Source organism: Crotalus tigris, unplaced genomic scaffold, assembly GCF_016545835.1.
Source record: "Crotalus tigris isolate CLP2741 ecotype Arizona unplaced genomic scaffold, ASM1654583v1 scf7180000024397.1630199, whole genome shotgun sequence".
Classification (NCBI taxonomy): domain Eukaryota; kingdom Metazoa; phylum Chordata; class Lepidosauria; order Squamata; family Viperidae; genus Crotalus; species Crotalus tigris.
The window spans coordinates 1,154,745-1,171,477 of record NW_024100565.1 but is presented as its reverse complement, the minus strand read 5'-3'; the positions used below and the strand labels follow the sequence as shown (position 1 = coordinate 1,171,477).

At 45.7% G+C, this 16,733-nt stretch overlaps 1 protein-coding gene across 7 annotated transcripts in view; it reads left to right on the top strand.

The window, feature by feature from the left end:
- FBXW11 (F-box and WD repeat domain containing 11) overlaps positions 1–16,733 on the top strand; it is a 105,035-nt gene that overhangs the window by 79,377 nt on the left and 8,925 nt on the right. For all 7 annotated transcript variants that reach the window (XM_039329452.1, XM_039329451.1, XM_039329456.1 and 4 more), the window contains 3 exons: positions 4,912–5,098; positions 6,090–6,180; positions 16,033–16,170. In XM_039329452.1, the coding sequence (XP_039185386.1) occupies positions 4,912–5,098; positions 6,090–6,180; positions 16,033–16,170 (416 nt within the window). The remainder of the gene's footprint in view (positions 1–4,911; positions 5,099–6,089; positions 6,181–16,032; positions 16,171–16,733) is intronic.

The window sequence follows — 16,733 nt, the reverse complement described above, 5'->3', positions numbered from 1 at the left end:
CCTAGCCAGCGTCAGGAAGGGCGACCTCCTGTCCTCAATAGATCTCACGGAGGCGTACCTACACATCCCCATTCACCCCAGTTACCGGAAATTCCTCAGATTTACGTACGCGGGCCGGCATTACCAATACAGGGCCCTACCCTTCGGGCTATCCTCAGCCCCAAGGGTATTTACCAAGATCCTAGCTGTAATAGCGGCCCATCTCAGGCTGATGCCGGTACGCGTACAGTTTTATCTGGACGACATCTTGATTCAGTCCAGATCGCAGGAGCAAGCAAAGGCAGACCTCAAGACCACAATCCGAACCCTACAAGGGCATGGATTCTCGGTCAATATAGACAAGAGCCATCTCACTCCCTCAAGGAGACTGCAGCACCTAGGCGCAGTGATAGACTCGTCGCAGTGCAGGGTATACCTTTCCCAGGAGCGGCAGACTAGCATTGCCAAGCTAATTCACCAAATTCAGAGAATCAGGAGAGTGCCCTTGATACAGCTCTCGAAACTCCTGGGAAAGATGATATCTTGCATGGGCATTGTCCCATGGGCAAGGCTCCACTCGAGGGAGTTGCAGTGGTTCCTCCTACCCTACCAGAGGAGGAATCTCAGTACCTCCAACAGGAAGGTCTTGGTACCAGTACAGGTGAGGAGATCACTGAAATGGTGGATATCCCCCATGATACTCAAGGGGAGTATATTCAGGGAGCCGAACAGGGTCACGCTCACGACAGACGCGAGCCTGTTCGGATGGGGAGCCCATCTGGGAACCCAGATAGCACAGGGCCAGTGGGACCAGAAGGACCTTTCACACAGCATCAACTGGCTAGAGCTTCGGGCCATCCACCTGGCTCTACGTCATTTCTCCCACCTAGTAACAAGAAGACACGTCCTCGTATTAACAGACAATGTAGCAGCCAAGGCACATGTAAACAAGGAGGGGGGAACGCGATCAGCGGAACTAATGAAGGAGGCATTAGCTCTGGCTCGGTGGGCAGAAACCAACGTGAGTTCCATCAGAGCGGAACACATCTCAGGGGAGACAAATACCCAGGCAGACTCCCTGAGCAGAGCCAAGATGGACCAGTCGGAATGGCGTCTGGATCCGGCTCTGTTCGAGGAGATCTCCAGGAGGTTCGGACAATCGCATCTGGACCTATTTGCCAACCCCAAGAACACACAACTCCCCAGGTTCTTCTCCAGATTCCCGTCTCCGGGGTCGGAGGGAACAGATGCTCTCAGGTATCGGTGGCCGGCGCAACTCCTGTACGCCTTTCCACCGCTGCCCTTAATACCGGCAACCATACGCAAGTTGATCCTGGAAGGCGCAGAGGTAATCTGCATTGCCCCGCATTGGCCACAGCGCCCGTGGTTTGCCGACCTTGTGGACCTTTCGATATCACCCCCATGGAGGATTCCCCCGGACAGAGTAAGTCTCAGCCAGGGCAAGTTCTTGCACCCAGATCCCCAGTGGCTACAACTAGCCGTTTGAGCGGCAAAGTTTAGCCAAGCAATCTTACTTGGCAGGGGTGATATCGATCATACAAGCGTCACGACGATCGTCCACTAACAGGATTTACGATGCTACATGGAAAGGTTTTTGCAGGTGGTGCGTCCCTCTTCGCCTAGATCCAGCCGCAGTATCTATCCCCAATATCCTAGATTATCTCTTGGAGGGTCTTAATAAAGGCCTATCAGTCAACACTATTCGCAGACAGGTATCGGCCCTCTCAACTGTACTCTCCTGTAACAACTTAACCTCCCTAGCGCAGCATCCAGCGATTAGCGCCTTTTTAAAAGGGGCGACCAACACAAAACCTCCCGTCATACACAGGTACCCGTCTTGGAACTTGCCTAAAGTTCTTCTAGCCTTGACATCAGCACCCTTTGAGCCTCTTGAATCATGTTCTCTTCATCACCTATCGCTGAAGGTAGCCTTCCTTATGGCAATTACTTCAGCAAGGAGAATTTCAGAACTAGCAGCACTGTCAGTAAGGAAGGATCTGTGTACCTTCTTCAAGGACAAGGTCGTTCTTAGACCAGATCCGGCTTTCATTCCGAAGGTAAACAGCATCTTCCACAGATCTCAGGAACTGACTCTTCCTGATTTCTGCCCAAAACTCAAACATAGGCTAGAGCAGAGATGGCACAAGCTGGACGTGCGTAGAGCGCTGTGTTTCTACGTGAAACGCACTTCGGCCTTCCGCAAGACGGAAGCGTTATTTGTTTCCTTTCAACCATCAACTATGGGAAAGAAGGTGTCTTCTTCTATCATAGGTAGGTGGATCAGAGCCTGCATAGCCCAAGCCTACGTCTCGCAGGAACTGCCAGTACCCACACATGTGACTGCCCATTCAACACGGAGCGCAGCCACATCTGCAGCGTGGCTGACACAAGCGTCGGTAGAAAAAATTTGCAAGGCCGCAACTTGGTCTTCGCCTTCTGTCTTCATTCGGCATTACCGTTTAGACTCCTTTGCCGCAGCAGATGCTGCCTTTGGTAGAAGAGTGCTACAGCAAGTCGTATCTGCTCAGGATTCGGTGGCCTAGACATTCCCTCCCAGGGGGACATGAGGGCTTTGGTATGTCCCATCCATTGGACTCTACAGCCATCCTGCTGGAGAAGGGGCGTTGTCTTACCTGAATGCCTTTTCTCAGCAGGATGATGTAGAGTCCAAGCCCACCCAGCTATTAGGTCTAGGCAGGTATAAGATAAAGAGCTACAGTATTAATTCCAACAAAGTTTCTCGCCTAAGTCAAAACTGGGGTCACGCCCAAAGGAAGGGTGTGGCCAAAGTTTTTACCCAGTCTGCCGGGCAGGAAGACTGTCATAGAACCCATCCATTGGACTCTACATCATCCTGCTGAGAAAAGGCGTTCAGGTAAGACAACGCCCCTTCTCAGCCTATATAGATGGTAGAGAGAGAATGGCATTGCTGAAAATTTGACATTTTGCTGCCAGATATTGACTCTGTGATCTAAGGTTTTTGTGGGGTCCTATGGATCATAAATTGCCCGCCTTTTTTAAAGGGATATATAATTCTTTGATCAAATGCTTGTTTTGGAGCCCAGGGTAATAAACATGAATTCTAACGTTCATGCAGCTAAAGCTATAAATCCCTTTTGAACTAGCAGCCAAATTGATCTGCTTTAAATGATCTCCTTAGTCAGATGAAAAGAAGCAAAGCTCCCAAGAGCTGTTTTATGCTGGCCAAGATTAATGCAGGATTTATTTGTCCTGGCAAATTTGGGCAAGGAATAATGCTCTAAAAGGCAGTGAGGGCGAACCTTTTAGAGGCCGAGTGCCCAAAAACTGGCCCCGTCCCCATTCCACCCCCCGCCCCACCCCACCCCCACTCACCACCTCCAGGGCCCACCGCAGATTGCCCAGGCAGCCCAGCAGCACCATGGCGGCCATGCCCTCTGCCCGCACCCCGCAGTATCAACTGTGCGGGATGGGACATGAGGGCAGAGTCTTGTCTACGCTGCCTGGCTGCCATGTCCTTGGCTGCCCTCCTCCGTGTGGGCCACGCTCGGGGCCGACTCTCCTCCAGGGGGGTTGCTGTTGAGGGGGTCGTGGGGGGAGGCAAGGCAGAAACAACGGCACATGTACCCACAGAGAGGGCTCCGAGTGCCGCCTTTGGCATGTGTGCCATAGGTTTGCCACTACTGCTGTAAGGCAAACATTCACCTGTATCTTCATTGAATAGTGTTGGGATCACGCCTTATTACAGTATTTCTAGGAATGGATTCTGAGAGCACTTTAGGAGCTGCTTTTTGTTTGATCAGTGCCCTTGCCCAATTAATGTTTGAGATTGGCATGTTTAGTATTGGATTGAACCACACAGCAATTCAAAATGTGATTACTTGGTTGCAGTGTGTGTGTGTGTGTGTGTTTGCGCGTGCGTGCTCTGAAATGTTAATTTTGCAATGCAAGCCCTTCTAACAGAGATTCCTTGACTTTTGACCTAAATGCTTGTTATCTTTGTCATTTCTGTAGGAAAACCATGATGTAGCAAAACATATTTTTATAACAAATTAAGAATCTGTATCACAGATTATTCTAGTTATAAATAAAGGATGTAAGGTTTTTTTAAATAATAAACAATTGGGTTCATTTTTGATAATAACTTTTCCCCTACTTGGTAAAACCCATGTGCTTAAAAAATAAAAGGCCAAGATTCAGAGAACTGTGCAGTGGTGCTCCATGTGTTATGTTCTTTGCTTTTGGCTTAGTATAATATATCAACTATTTTATTACAGCTTAGCGCATAGGGTAGAAAAGGTGCAGTCATCGGCAGCTTTTGGAGGGTAATCCCAGCTCTCCCAAGAATCAGCAGGCCAAAAAAAAAAAAAAAAAGGTGGGGAGACTTTGGGGAGTCTAAGATACCCAATCCTTAATTACTCCCCCCTCCCCCCCAAAAAATCAGGCCTATTTTGGGAGTTGGCCTTGATCAGCTTTGGAGAGCATTTCCCAGCATGCTAAACAAAGCCCAGTGTGACTTTTCATTTTATGCACTGGTATTTTAATGTGGTACTCCAGTCCAGCTACTATATTCATTCAACAAATCACATGTTAAAAAAGTGGCTGAAAATTGTGAGCCAAATATCATCAGAAAAAAAATAATGAACATTTTTTTCCTTTAATCGTGTTTAAAGCAGCTCTCTGGTTCCCAGCCACACATATATTTCAGGTAACACGCAGGGGTCCAAAAAGATCTTATTTGGGGGTGGAGGCACCGTCAGTTCTTTATAATATTGAATCATAGCATTCTGTGGAGTACTTTATGTGCATGACATGGCATTTATCTGCAACCCCAAATTCCAACAGTTTCACGGTTTGAAAAGCATTGCAGATTTTAAAGTGTTTGTTTCACAAGGATTGGCAATTCTTCTCTCTCTCTGTCTCTCTCTATAGAACAAGGCTTAGATCACATAGCAGAAAATATCCTCTCCTACCTAGATGCCAGATCACTCTGTGCAGCTGAATTGGTTTGTAAGGAATGGCAGCGGGTTATTTCAGAAGGAATGCTTTGGAAGAAGCTTATTGAGAGAATGGTACGAACTGATCCACTCTGGAAGGGGCTCTCAGAAAGGAGGTGCTGGTACGTATCTGTGCAAAAGGAATAAACAATTCTTCCTCCTTAGGAACGGAAATACCTCTCTAATGTATTGAGCACACCTGGTCTGATTGGGCAGTAATGGTGGTAAAGGTAGAAGACAATGCAATGCAATTCTTAGTTAAGAAGTATGTACTCCAGTTTTTTTCTCTGTCTTTTTGCTTCTTGATTTGGCTTTGATCGTCTTCTTTGAGTGCGTATTTCATTGAGGTCTGCTAATAAAGTCAATGCGGGGAGGGGGCTTTGTATTTTGTAGGCAACAGAACTATTAGTATTTAATTACAGAAAGAACATGCATAGCCTTCCATGCTGCCCTCTGTGTTAACGACATGGAAAGCAGTGTCTAAGCCTCAGGGAGCTGAGAATACATCTCCAATTGCATTCAGCTACCCAAGCCAATTTCTCTCTAGGGCAGGGGTAGGCAACCTTGGCTCTTTTATGACTCGTGGACTTCAACTCCCAGAATTCCTGAGCCAGCCATGCTGAGGGGAAAGGGAGAGGTTTCCATGCTGGCTCAGGAATTCTGGGAGTTGAAGTCCAGGAGTCATAAAAGAACCAAGGTTGCCTACCCCTGCCCTAGGGCAATAATAGTTTTACAGGTGTGGGAACAGAATCAAAAGGAGAACTTTTTAAAGTTTTAATTCTATGTGCGGATTTAACTAAAAGAAAAATGTGGACAATTGAATTCTCAGTTCGGCTCTTTGGGTGTTGCTTTTTAGAATGGAGATTTTATAAAATAAGAATAAAAAACACAGAATAAGGTAAGAATGTTAAACTTGGTGGTAGGTTCATTGGAGGGCAATCAGTGTGACTAATTTTTCAAGCAGCGTAACAGAATTAATTAAGTTAGTGGTATTCAGAATTCGGAGATGGCTTTACAATGTCAGTATGTCACTGATATCCATAGAATCAATTCAAACATTTTTTATTTCTGCATGGAAAATATAAACCTCTCTTTCTTCTTACTGTTTTACAGGGATCAGTACCTGTTTAAAAACAGACCCACCGATGGCCCTCCTAATTCATTTTATAGGTCACTGTATCCAAAGATAATACAAGATATAGAGGTATGTTTTTTAAAAAACATTACTTTGTTTAAAATGTACTTGATACTGTAAAAGGCAAGAGGAAAAATATAGAAATCTTGTTTCTGGAAGTTACAATTTAAAGGAATTTTTGAAAATTAAAATTTAGATTCCCTGAAGAGGAAATGAGGGATGCAAATAATCAGACATACAATACATTCAGAAAGTATTGAGACCCCCTTCGCTTTTGTCAATTATGTTATGTTGCAGCCTGATTCTACAGGTTGAAATTCATTTTTTCTCATTAATCTACACTTATTATTATTTGCTATTATTACCATAATAACAAAGCGAAAAAGAATTTTCACGCCATCCAACCTGAGCTTCAGAGGATTTGCAAGGAAGAATGGCAGAACATCCCCCAATGCAGGTGTGCAAAGCTTGTCGCATCATACCCCAAAAAGACTCAAGGCTGTAATTGCTGCCAGAGATGCTTCAACAAAGTATTGAGTGAACGGTCTGAATACTTATGCCAATGTGATATTTCAGGTTTTTTTTTTCTTTTTAAAAATGTACAGACATTTCTAAAATTCTGCTTTCACTTTGTCATTATGGGGTATTGAATGTAGATTAATGAGAAATAAATAAATAAATTTCAGCAACTGTAGAATCAGGCTGCAGCATAACAAAATTGATAAAAGTGAAGAGGGTCTGAATACTTTCTGAATGCACTGTAGGTGTCTACAGATCCTACCTTGGTTGTTTGTTTGATATCTCTTTCTCCCTCCCCCCCGGCCCCCCTGTATTGTCATAAACATTTTGGGAAGCTAATGTTGTGATTCCTCGCCAGCCAGTGGATCCGGCAGCTGAGTCTGAGGAATCAGAGGAGGAGGAGGGGCCTGGAGTGACATTAGAGTCAGAGGAAGGCTCTGAGGAGCTCCAAGACTTACAGTTGGACAAGGAGCCTGGCCCCTCTACTCGCACTTAGGCTGAGACACAGCTGTGCTGGGAGCCTGAGTTGGACAGTGATGAAGAACAGTTGGGACAAATCCAGGATGCACGAAAGCGCAGGCAAGAAAAGCGAGTAGGACAGAGGAATGCAGTGAGGCGGCTCCAAGGGCAAAGGAGAAGGCATTAGGAAGCCACGCCTTGGCTGAATTATGAAAGGGAAGGTGTGGGAGGTGCTGGTTGCCAAAGGCAACCGTTCGTGTCGAGGATCGACTTTCTGTGGACTGTGTTTGTTTGCCTTGGACATTGACTCAGGTCTGTAAGAATAAAAGGGGTTGGTTTTTTTCTTGCGGTTCCTTCCTGTTTCTTGGAAGAGGGGTTTCTCCTTATGAGCATAACAAGGACTCACATAGGCTGGGACAGAACAGTTTCCTTCGGCCTTCTATCCCCTATTACCATGGAGCAGTTACATGCGGAGAATGCCCAGCTCTCCCAGCACTGGCTTTGCTGGCAAGTTGCTCAGCTTCAAGCCTCCGCTCCTGCTGCTCCACAACCCTGAAGGAAGTGTCCATTCGTAGTGCCTGACAAATTCGATGATACTCCAGAGATGTTTCCAGCTTTGTTGGGCCAATGCCAGCCCTTTATCAGCCTAAGAGCGGCTGTCTTCCCCACTGACCATGATAAAGTGGGGTTTATGATCAGCCTCCTCTCTGGTGCTGCAGCTCATGGGGCACACCCCTGCTAGCCCAGCCTAGTCCATGGTTGGATACTTTTGGGTTTTTTTTGACTATATGCGTCTTATGTATGAGGACCCCCATTAAGATGCAGACCGCTACCTGACGCCTGAAAGCTCTGAGGCAGGGCTGACACCCTTTACAGGGATATATCAATGAGTTTCAGCTGCTTAGCCAGTTTCAGCTGATTCAATCTGGAACGAAGCTGCACTCATAGATGCTTGTCAGAGAAGCTGTTGGACGAGCTGGCCCGTGTCGATGTTCCCCTAGATCTCAATGGGTTGATCCATCTCTGTTTGCAGATCGACACTTGGCTGCAGCAGCGTAGGAGTTGTCGTGCCACCCCAGAGACCCAGGCAGCCCCAGTTGTGCGTGAGACTCCGGTTCTGCGGGAGGAGCCTATGCAGTTAGGTGCTGCCAGACCTCGCTTATCAGTGGCAGAAATGAATAGACAACGTTTGGGGGGGTTGTGTTTCTACTGTGGGGACCCTGGACATTTGGCCGCCTTCTGCCCCAAGAAGTGACAAGCGGCGTCAGCTACCAAGCCCTGCCCCGCAAAAGCAACCTTATCTGTCGGGAAATGCCCTGAGCCCAACCTAAAAGACGTTTTGGGTTGGGCTTCCCCCAGCACCGAGCAATGTCCATCCTTCGGATGCTGCACTCGGACCTCCATGGCATTTGATACTGGCAGCACGCTTGATCCTCCCCGGGAAGCCACAGGGGATTCCGGTACATGCTCTGGTCAACTCTGGGGCCACCACAAACTTTATGGACGCAGAATTTGTGGCCATATGGGCTGTTCCCCAATGCCCAGTGGAACTGCCTCTGTTAGTAGAGACTATTGATGGCCAAGTACTCCTATCCGGGCCAATTAAGGCTGCCACGCAACTGTTTGGTATGGCCATCAGCTCGCATGAGGAGGCTATTCAGTTTTACATAACCTCTGACCTGCATTTCCCCGTGGTCTTGGGATTAGCGTGGCTCCAGGCGCATGATCCGCAGATTTATTGGTCCCAGAACTTGGTCACCTTTCCAACTTTACAGTGTGTGGACCACACCCACCAAGTCTATGCCGGCCAGGTAGTGAGTCCCCCAGGGGTCTCCCTGCCCTCCGAACTGGCAACTTATGCTGATGTGTTCAACGAGACTGAGGCGGATAAATTGTCTCCCCCCCCATCGACTTAGTTCCTGATGCGCCTTTCCCAGTGGGACCCTGAGTAGGCTGCGTTGTGGGACTTTCTGGACAAAAATTTGACTTGGGGGTTTTATTCGGCCCTCGTCTTCACCATTGTCTGCACCAGTGCTCTTTGTAAAAAAGAAGTCAGGAGAATTGAGGCTTTGCTGTGACTATTGAAAATTAAACGTCATTATGGTATGTAATCGATACCCGCTGCCCCTCATCTCCGAACTTCTAAAACGGCTCCAGGAGGCAAAAATCTTCACAAAATTGGACTTGAGAGGAGCCTACAATCTCATTAGGATTCGGTTGAGTGATGAGTGGAAGACAGCGTTTGGCATCCGGTGCGGGCACTTTGAGTATACAGTGATGCCGTTTGGGCTGACCAGTGCCCCTGCAGTTTTTCAACACTTCATGAACGACATATTCCGAGATCTGTTAGATCAGTTTGTCATGATCTATTTGGATGACATTCTGATCTACTCCCTTTCGCGGGAGACGCACCAGCATCTCCGTCAGGTCCTGCAACGGCTCCAAGATCATCGTTTGTATGCCAAACTGAAGAAATGCCAATTCTATCAAATGACCATTGATTTCCTAGGTCATCGCATTTCTCCTGAGGGCATTGCCATGGAGCCGAGCAAGGTCGAGTCTCTGCGTGGTTGGCAACCCCCACGTTGCATTAAAGATGTCTAGCGACTCCTTGGGTTGGCCAACTACTATAGAACCTTCATCCCCGGTTTTGCTTCCATGACTACGCCCCTCACTCGGCTCCTGCAGAAAAAGACCTGGTTTCATTGGGATATCCTGGAGCAATAGGCTTTCCAGGCTTTAAAGGAAGCCTTCATGAAGAACCCATCTTGAAACATCCTGACCCGCAACGGCCGTTTGTCATGGAGGCAGATGCCTCCGACATTGCCATTGGAGCGGTGTTACTCCAGGCTAATGCGCCCGGCAGTGCCCTCTTCCCTTGCACATACTATGCACAGAAACTGAATCCGGTTGAGCGCAACTACACCATCTGGGAGGAGGAGCTGCTGGCCATCAAAGTGGCATTTGAGTCCTGGAGGCATCATTTGGAAGGGGCTCAGCATCAAATTGAAGTCCGGACGGACCACAAGAATCTGGAAAGCTTGCAGACCGCCCGGAAATTGAACCAATGACAGATTCGGTGGTCTCTCTTCTTCGCTAGGTTCAATTTCTATATTACCTACATACCAAGCGGTCTGTCAAGGAAGCCAGAATATTCCCGTACAGAAAACAAGCTTCTGCTCAGGACATTTCTCCCCATAGAGTCTTTCTCTGCAGCTTGGGAGCCAATAGATATATGGGCTCGGATTCGGGCAGCACAACAACATGATCCGTGGGTGGCTCAGCAAAGGGAGGATTTGGAGCCAGACTCCCCATGGACCGTCACAGATGGACTTCTAAAATATCGTGATCAGCTCTATGTTCCAGGAGGGCCACTCAGAGAGCTCATTCTCAGCCAATGTCATGATAATCTGGCAGTGGGGTATTTTGGTCTGTTCAAGACACTGAACTTGGTCTCCCGTACATTCTGGTGGCCCCGAATACGTCCAGGCCTACATCACATCTTGTGTACAGTGTAGGCAGGCCAAGTCAGCGACGGGGGCCCCACCAGGTCTACTTCAGCCCTTGCCGATGCCTGAAAGACCCTGAGGGGCAGTGTCCATGACTTGTCCCCATCTTCTGGCTTCACAACGGTATTTGTGGTAGACATGCTGACCAAGATGGCGCATTTCATTCCTTGCCGTGGCTTGCTGTCAGCCTGTGCCACCATTCGCATGTTTGTCCAGCAGGTTTTCCGGCTGCTGTTTCAGATAGAGAGGCTCAATTTACGGCCCGTTTCTGGAAGAGGTTGATGAAGGCCCTAGATGTAAAAATCTGCCAATCAGGACTGAGAAAGTAATCGGAATCCTAGAACAATACCTGCGCTGTTATGTGAATCAGCAACAGGATAATTGGTTGGACTATCTTGTGGTAGCCAAGTTCGTGTTCAACAACTCACAGCACACCTCCATGCATATGACACTGTTTCTGGCCAATGTGGAGTATCATCCCCAGCTTTTTCCCCTCTCGCAGCTCGACACACCAGTTCCTGCAGCTAACAAATATCTAACCAAGTTACGTACTATCCATCAATTGGTACAGCGACAATTAGATAAGGCCAAGGTGGATTACAAGAAGGTTGCCGATTGGTCGAGGCAAGATATGCCTACATTAACGGTGAGAGATCGGGTATGGCTGTCAACCAGGAACCTGCCATCAAACTGGCCTGCCAAGAAACTAGACCACTGGTACTTAGAACCATTCCCTATCAAAACTGTCATCAACCCGGTCGCTTATCAGTTAACTTTGCCACGGTCGCTACGGGTACATCCGGTCTCTGTTGGTCCCAGAACAGCTGGCATGTCCACTCCGACAATCAAAACATCCCCCACCGGAACAACATAACGGAGACAGCGCTCCCGAGTATGAGGACACCAGTATTCGAGACTCCCGTTGGCTGAAAGGGCGATTTCAATATTTGATTGAGTGGAAGGGCTATGGACCGGAGGAGTTCACCTGGGAAGATGCGACCACTGTCCATGCTCCTGCCTTGGTGACAGCGTTCCACGAACAGTTCCCTTCACGACCGCATCTGGCCCAGCAGACCCGGGGGAAGGGTCCTGCGGTGCGGACTAGTGTTGTGATTCCTCGCCAGTCAGTGGATCCAGCAGCTGAGTCTGAGGAATCAGATGAGAAGGAGGGCCGTGGAGTGACATTAGAGTCAGAAGAAGGCTCTGAGTAGCTCCAAGACTTAGAGTTGGACGAGGAGCCTAGCCCCTCTATTCACTCTCAGGATGAGACACAGCTGTGCTGGAAGCCTGAGTTGGACAGTGATGAAGAACAGTTGGGACAGATCCAGGATGCACGAAAGCGCAGGCAAGAAAAGCGAAGGTGTGGGAGGTGCTGGTTGCTGAAGGCAACCGTTCATGTTGAGGATCGAGTTTCTGTAGACTGTTTGTTTGCCTTGGACATTGACTCAGGTCTGTGAGAATAAAAGGGGTTGGTTTTTTCTTGAAGTTCCTGCCTGTTTCTTGGAAGAGGGGTTTCTCCTTGTGAGCATAACAAGGACTCATGTAGGCTGGGACAGAACAACTATGAGATGGCCAAATTGCCATTCCCTTTTCTGATTCATGCTCTCTCTACAAACGCAACACCATCTGCTTGATGACTTTATGGGCTAAGCTGTCCACTTTCATCCTGCACTTTTATCTCCATTCCCAGAGAGTTGCAGCCTTTGGAAAAGCCATATTCGGTTTGGTCAGCATAACTCACCTATTTATGTGAATCCCAGAGAACACAACAAAGACCTGGTTAATTATGTGTAGCTTCACTTCTTTGGTTGTCTGTAAATTCATACAATCTGCAGTTCATGACTGTTCTTTTGGATCTACCTTGCCAATCAGAAATTAGATTAAATTTTGTGGTAGGCACGAGTATGGAACTCCTGCTAAACAACAGTTGTGGAAGATTCCAGATAGGGCTTTATTTAACTGGTGCATAACTAGCCTGTGTGAATTCACAGATAGCCATTTGTTGAAGAACTACAATTGGATGAGTAACTAGCATCGTCAGCAGGGAGGAAACTTTGCTCAGGGTTTGGTTTTCATGCTCTGATTAGCAAAGCAGATGTAACAGAGCAATTGTAGTTATCCTTTGAATTAGGAAAATAGTGGTAGCTTACGTAAGAGGCAAGAAGTGCTTGAAATAGCCAGTGCTCTGATTCCCAAGCCTGGATTCTGTATTGGGCAGTTTTACATGGTCTCTGTTGTATCATCAAATATTTCATATTGGGTATAGATCAGTGGTTCTCAACCTTTTTAATGCCGCGACCCCCCAACTAATCGTAAGTCGAGGACTACTCAACTGGTGCAGCACCGTTTGCAGAATGGGACTTTTGGCGGGCTCAGCAGGGCAGAGACAGCCTGGACAATTCCTATTGGCTTTTGAAAGCCAATAGAATTAGACTCTATTCAAGAGATTTTATTCTATTGGCTTTCAAAAGCCAATAAAATAAAAGGGAGTAGCACAGCTAAGGAAAAGGGGGGAAAAATGGCGGACTGCATTGTTTGGCGACCCCCGTGAAATGGTCATTCGACCCCAAATGGGGTCCCGACCCACTTGTTGAGAACCACTGGTATAGATGAATCCTGATAGCAAATAGAACCCCGAATACCTGGTCATCCGTGTATCTATCTACCCACCTGACTACTATTTAATTCTTTCAGATGTTTTTCTCTTTGCATTTTCATACGTATTTATTCCTGCCAATTTCTTTGCAGCTATAATGTTTCTGTAGATTGTGGCTACATTCCCAGTATATTGGCAACTGTCACAGTGAAAAGGATTTTAGAAATTCTCAAAAATACGAAATGTTTTCCTCCACAGTAGCAGTACCACATTGCTGTGTGTCTGAAATCTCATCTACCCAGAGAATGGAATGGTGCACCTGCCTGGACTTTATTCCTAGCTCTCTGGTTTAAAGAGAAATAGCACGTTCCTGTTGCTTTGATCTTCAATATACACATGGAAAGCAAATTCTTTCTAAACACTTCGATAGAATTGATTTGACTAGGATTAACGAGTGTCCTCTTACATGTTGCACCTCAAGAATTAGTGAACTTCCAAAATATTTGGATCACTTCAACTATTGCCCACATGACCAGTGTGAAGTACTATAAACAGGAATTTTAATTAATTAAAAATTAAATAATTGGGGCCTGGAGGACCCATATAATGTATGTGATACTAATCAGTTTAAATGTTGGGGTGAGGGGAATCAAATTAAATGAGGTTTCCCAAATTCAGATTTTTTTTTTAACTTTAAGAGTATAACGCCTGTAATACTTCATGCTGTGAAAGTGCTGTTTAATTCTGTGTTCATACCCTGTACATTAAGAATGAAAACAAGCTAGTACGGCAAACAGGCATGATAGTGATTGAAATTGGAAAAAAAACAGTTAGCAAACTACACATTCCTCAGCTCTGCTTTACGGATTTAGGTATGCTTAATCTGCAGTTGTGAGCAATAACTATAAATGAGGAAAATAGTGGCCCTAGTGTTTGAAATGACAAATCATGTTAATTTGCTACAGTAGTAAATAAGGTGTACCCAAAAGGGGGGGAAAGAGAGAAGAGATAACCTTTATTGTCATTTTTTAAAAAAATATGAGCACAGTGGCCCACGTTAAAAATGAAATTCTCTTGCCTGCTCTCGAAAGAAATTATATATCTACCCATAAAAAAGTTTCCCTTTCAAATCCAAATCAAATTGTCATGTTCTGCTGAATCATTTCGGATCAGCCGCCATCAGGCAGAAACAAAATGTAGATAGCTTGGTTGTGCTGGGTTTCCGTTGAACTGTTCAGGGGAATAGAGCAAGACTAGTCGGTGCCTCTTACTTTCTCCCTGGAGCAGCTTTCACCCAGCATAACCCATCAGTCCTTGCTCCCATTCTTTCCAGTACCTCCCTTCCCTCCCTTCAACTGATGTCCGGGCACAACATAGTTGCTGACCCCCTGCCCCCCCCCCAATCCACAGTATCTTGTTTCCTTGACCACCTTTAGTCATTTATGGTCTTGGTTTTTCTCTATAATCATCCCCAAAATCGGGTAAGCAACCTCGGCTCTTTTATGACTTCATGGACTTCAACTTCCAGAATTCCTGAGTCAGCTATGTTGATTCAGGAATTCTGGGAGTTGAAGTCCATGAGTCATAAAAGAGCCGAGGTTGCCTACCCCTGCCCAAAATCATTCTGCCCGAATCAAAACAGCTTCATTTTGTTCCATGTATGAAGTAAAACCGTGTTTGGCCTGGGTCATCTAAAATCGTCTGTCCTGTGCACAGAAAAATTTGGGAAGCTTTATTATTAATTGTGTCCTCGAATATATCATTTGGTTCAAAAATGAGCACCGGACTCTCTATGGAAAAACGCCATAGCCAAGGTTTGTTGTTCCCTCTATTCTGTTTAACTTAACAGCAAGAAATATAAAACCTCCAAACTGAACAAAGTAAATGTTAAAGCAAATATTTTTTTATAAAACATTAAATTATAGAAACCTTGCTGTACATCAGCATTAAAAGCCTGGTAATAAGCATCCATGTCCTTCTGAATGGTTCTGTTTTCAAGACCTTATCTAAAATTTGAAAGCAAAGGCACAGCCAGCTCTCCTGTGGAGTTCCTAAGGGGGGAGGCTGTCACTGTGAATCGTGCCTCTTTCATAGAACAGGAACTGCAACAGGTGTGCCTGGGACAAGTGCACTAGAAGAGTATGCTAGAAGTGACACTGGAAGCTTTTAAGAGGAGACTGGACAACCATTTGTCTGAAATGGTATAGGGTTTCCTGCCTGAGCAGGGTGTTGGACTAGAAGACCTCCAAGGTCCCTTCCAACTCTATAATTATTATTATGATAATTATTATTAGCATGGCCCTTTGAAAAAACCTTCCTGCAGGCACCAAGCATTGTAAGCTCATAGGATGATACCAGTTCTTTGAATTGTATCGGGAAACCTACAGATGCAAAAGTTATCTCTGAGTACTGGGTCCCCCATATTAACACGTAGGCTATTCTATTTTGTTCCAAAACCAGCTTCAGAAGGAGCCACTTTAAAGCAAGGGTCCCCAACCCCGGGTCCGTGGACCGGCACCGGTCCGCGGCATGCCAGAAACAAGTCCACGCAAACAAGCAAAGCTCCATCTGCGGGATGCAGGCAGTAGATGAAACTATGCCCCCCACCCTCCATTATACAAAAAAATCTCTCTCCACGGAACTGGTCCTTCGTGCTCAAAAGGTTGGGGATCTCTGCTTTAGAGGATTCTAACGAGGCAAGAATGAACCAGGGTAACTGTGGCCACAATTGAAGCGCAAACTGGCTGGCAAAGGCTTCCTCAGAGTACCATTGTGATGAAATTTCAGTGGTATCTGGTAGGATTGTGTATCACCCGAACATGTTCCGTTCTCTTGCAGACAATAGAATCTAACTGGCGATGTGGAAGGCACAACTTACAAAGAATCCAGTGCCGCTCTGAAAATAGTAAAGGTGTTTACTGTTTACAATATGACGATGAGAAGATTATAAGCGGCCTAAGGGATAACTCCATTAAGGTAAAGGGATTTTTGGACATTCGCAGGGAGATCATTTTTTATCATTTTATCTAGGGTGCTATCCTATTGTAGAATCTACCTGTATCCCTCCAAAAACATATGCAGCACCGAACTAATAAAAAAAATAATCTTAGAACCTATATGTTTAATTGAAACATTAAGGTGTCCCTCCCCAACTGGGAGGGGCTTAAATTAATGGAGACATGACAATAAAGGGAGATGTGTTATTTTTATTTAAGCATTTTTTATAGATCTATAACCGTAAATTCAGGATAATTATTCGGTTAAATGCCAGACTGTGGCACCGAGGCATCTAAATATATGTTTTTAAATCTTTTTTATTTCATTTTATTCATTTATAATATAAAATAAAAAATACAAAATCAAATAGCAGTAGAAAAAGGAAAACAAAAAAGTTGTGAAGAAAAGGAGGGGAAGAAACAAAAGGCATTTTGGAACAACATTAAAAAAAAAAACAAAATACTTGAATATATGTTTTTAATCTTTACTCAAGTATTTTTTTATGTTCTTGCAAAATTGCACAAGTACAGGAAAAAAAACCC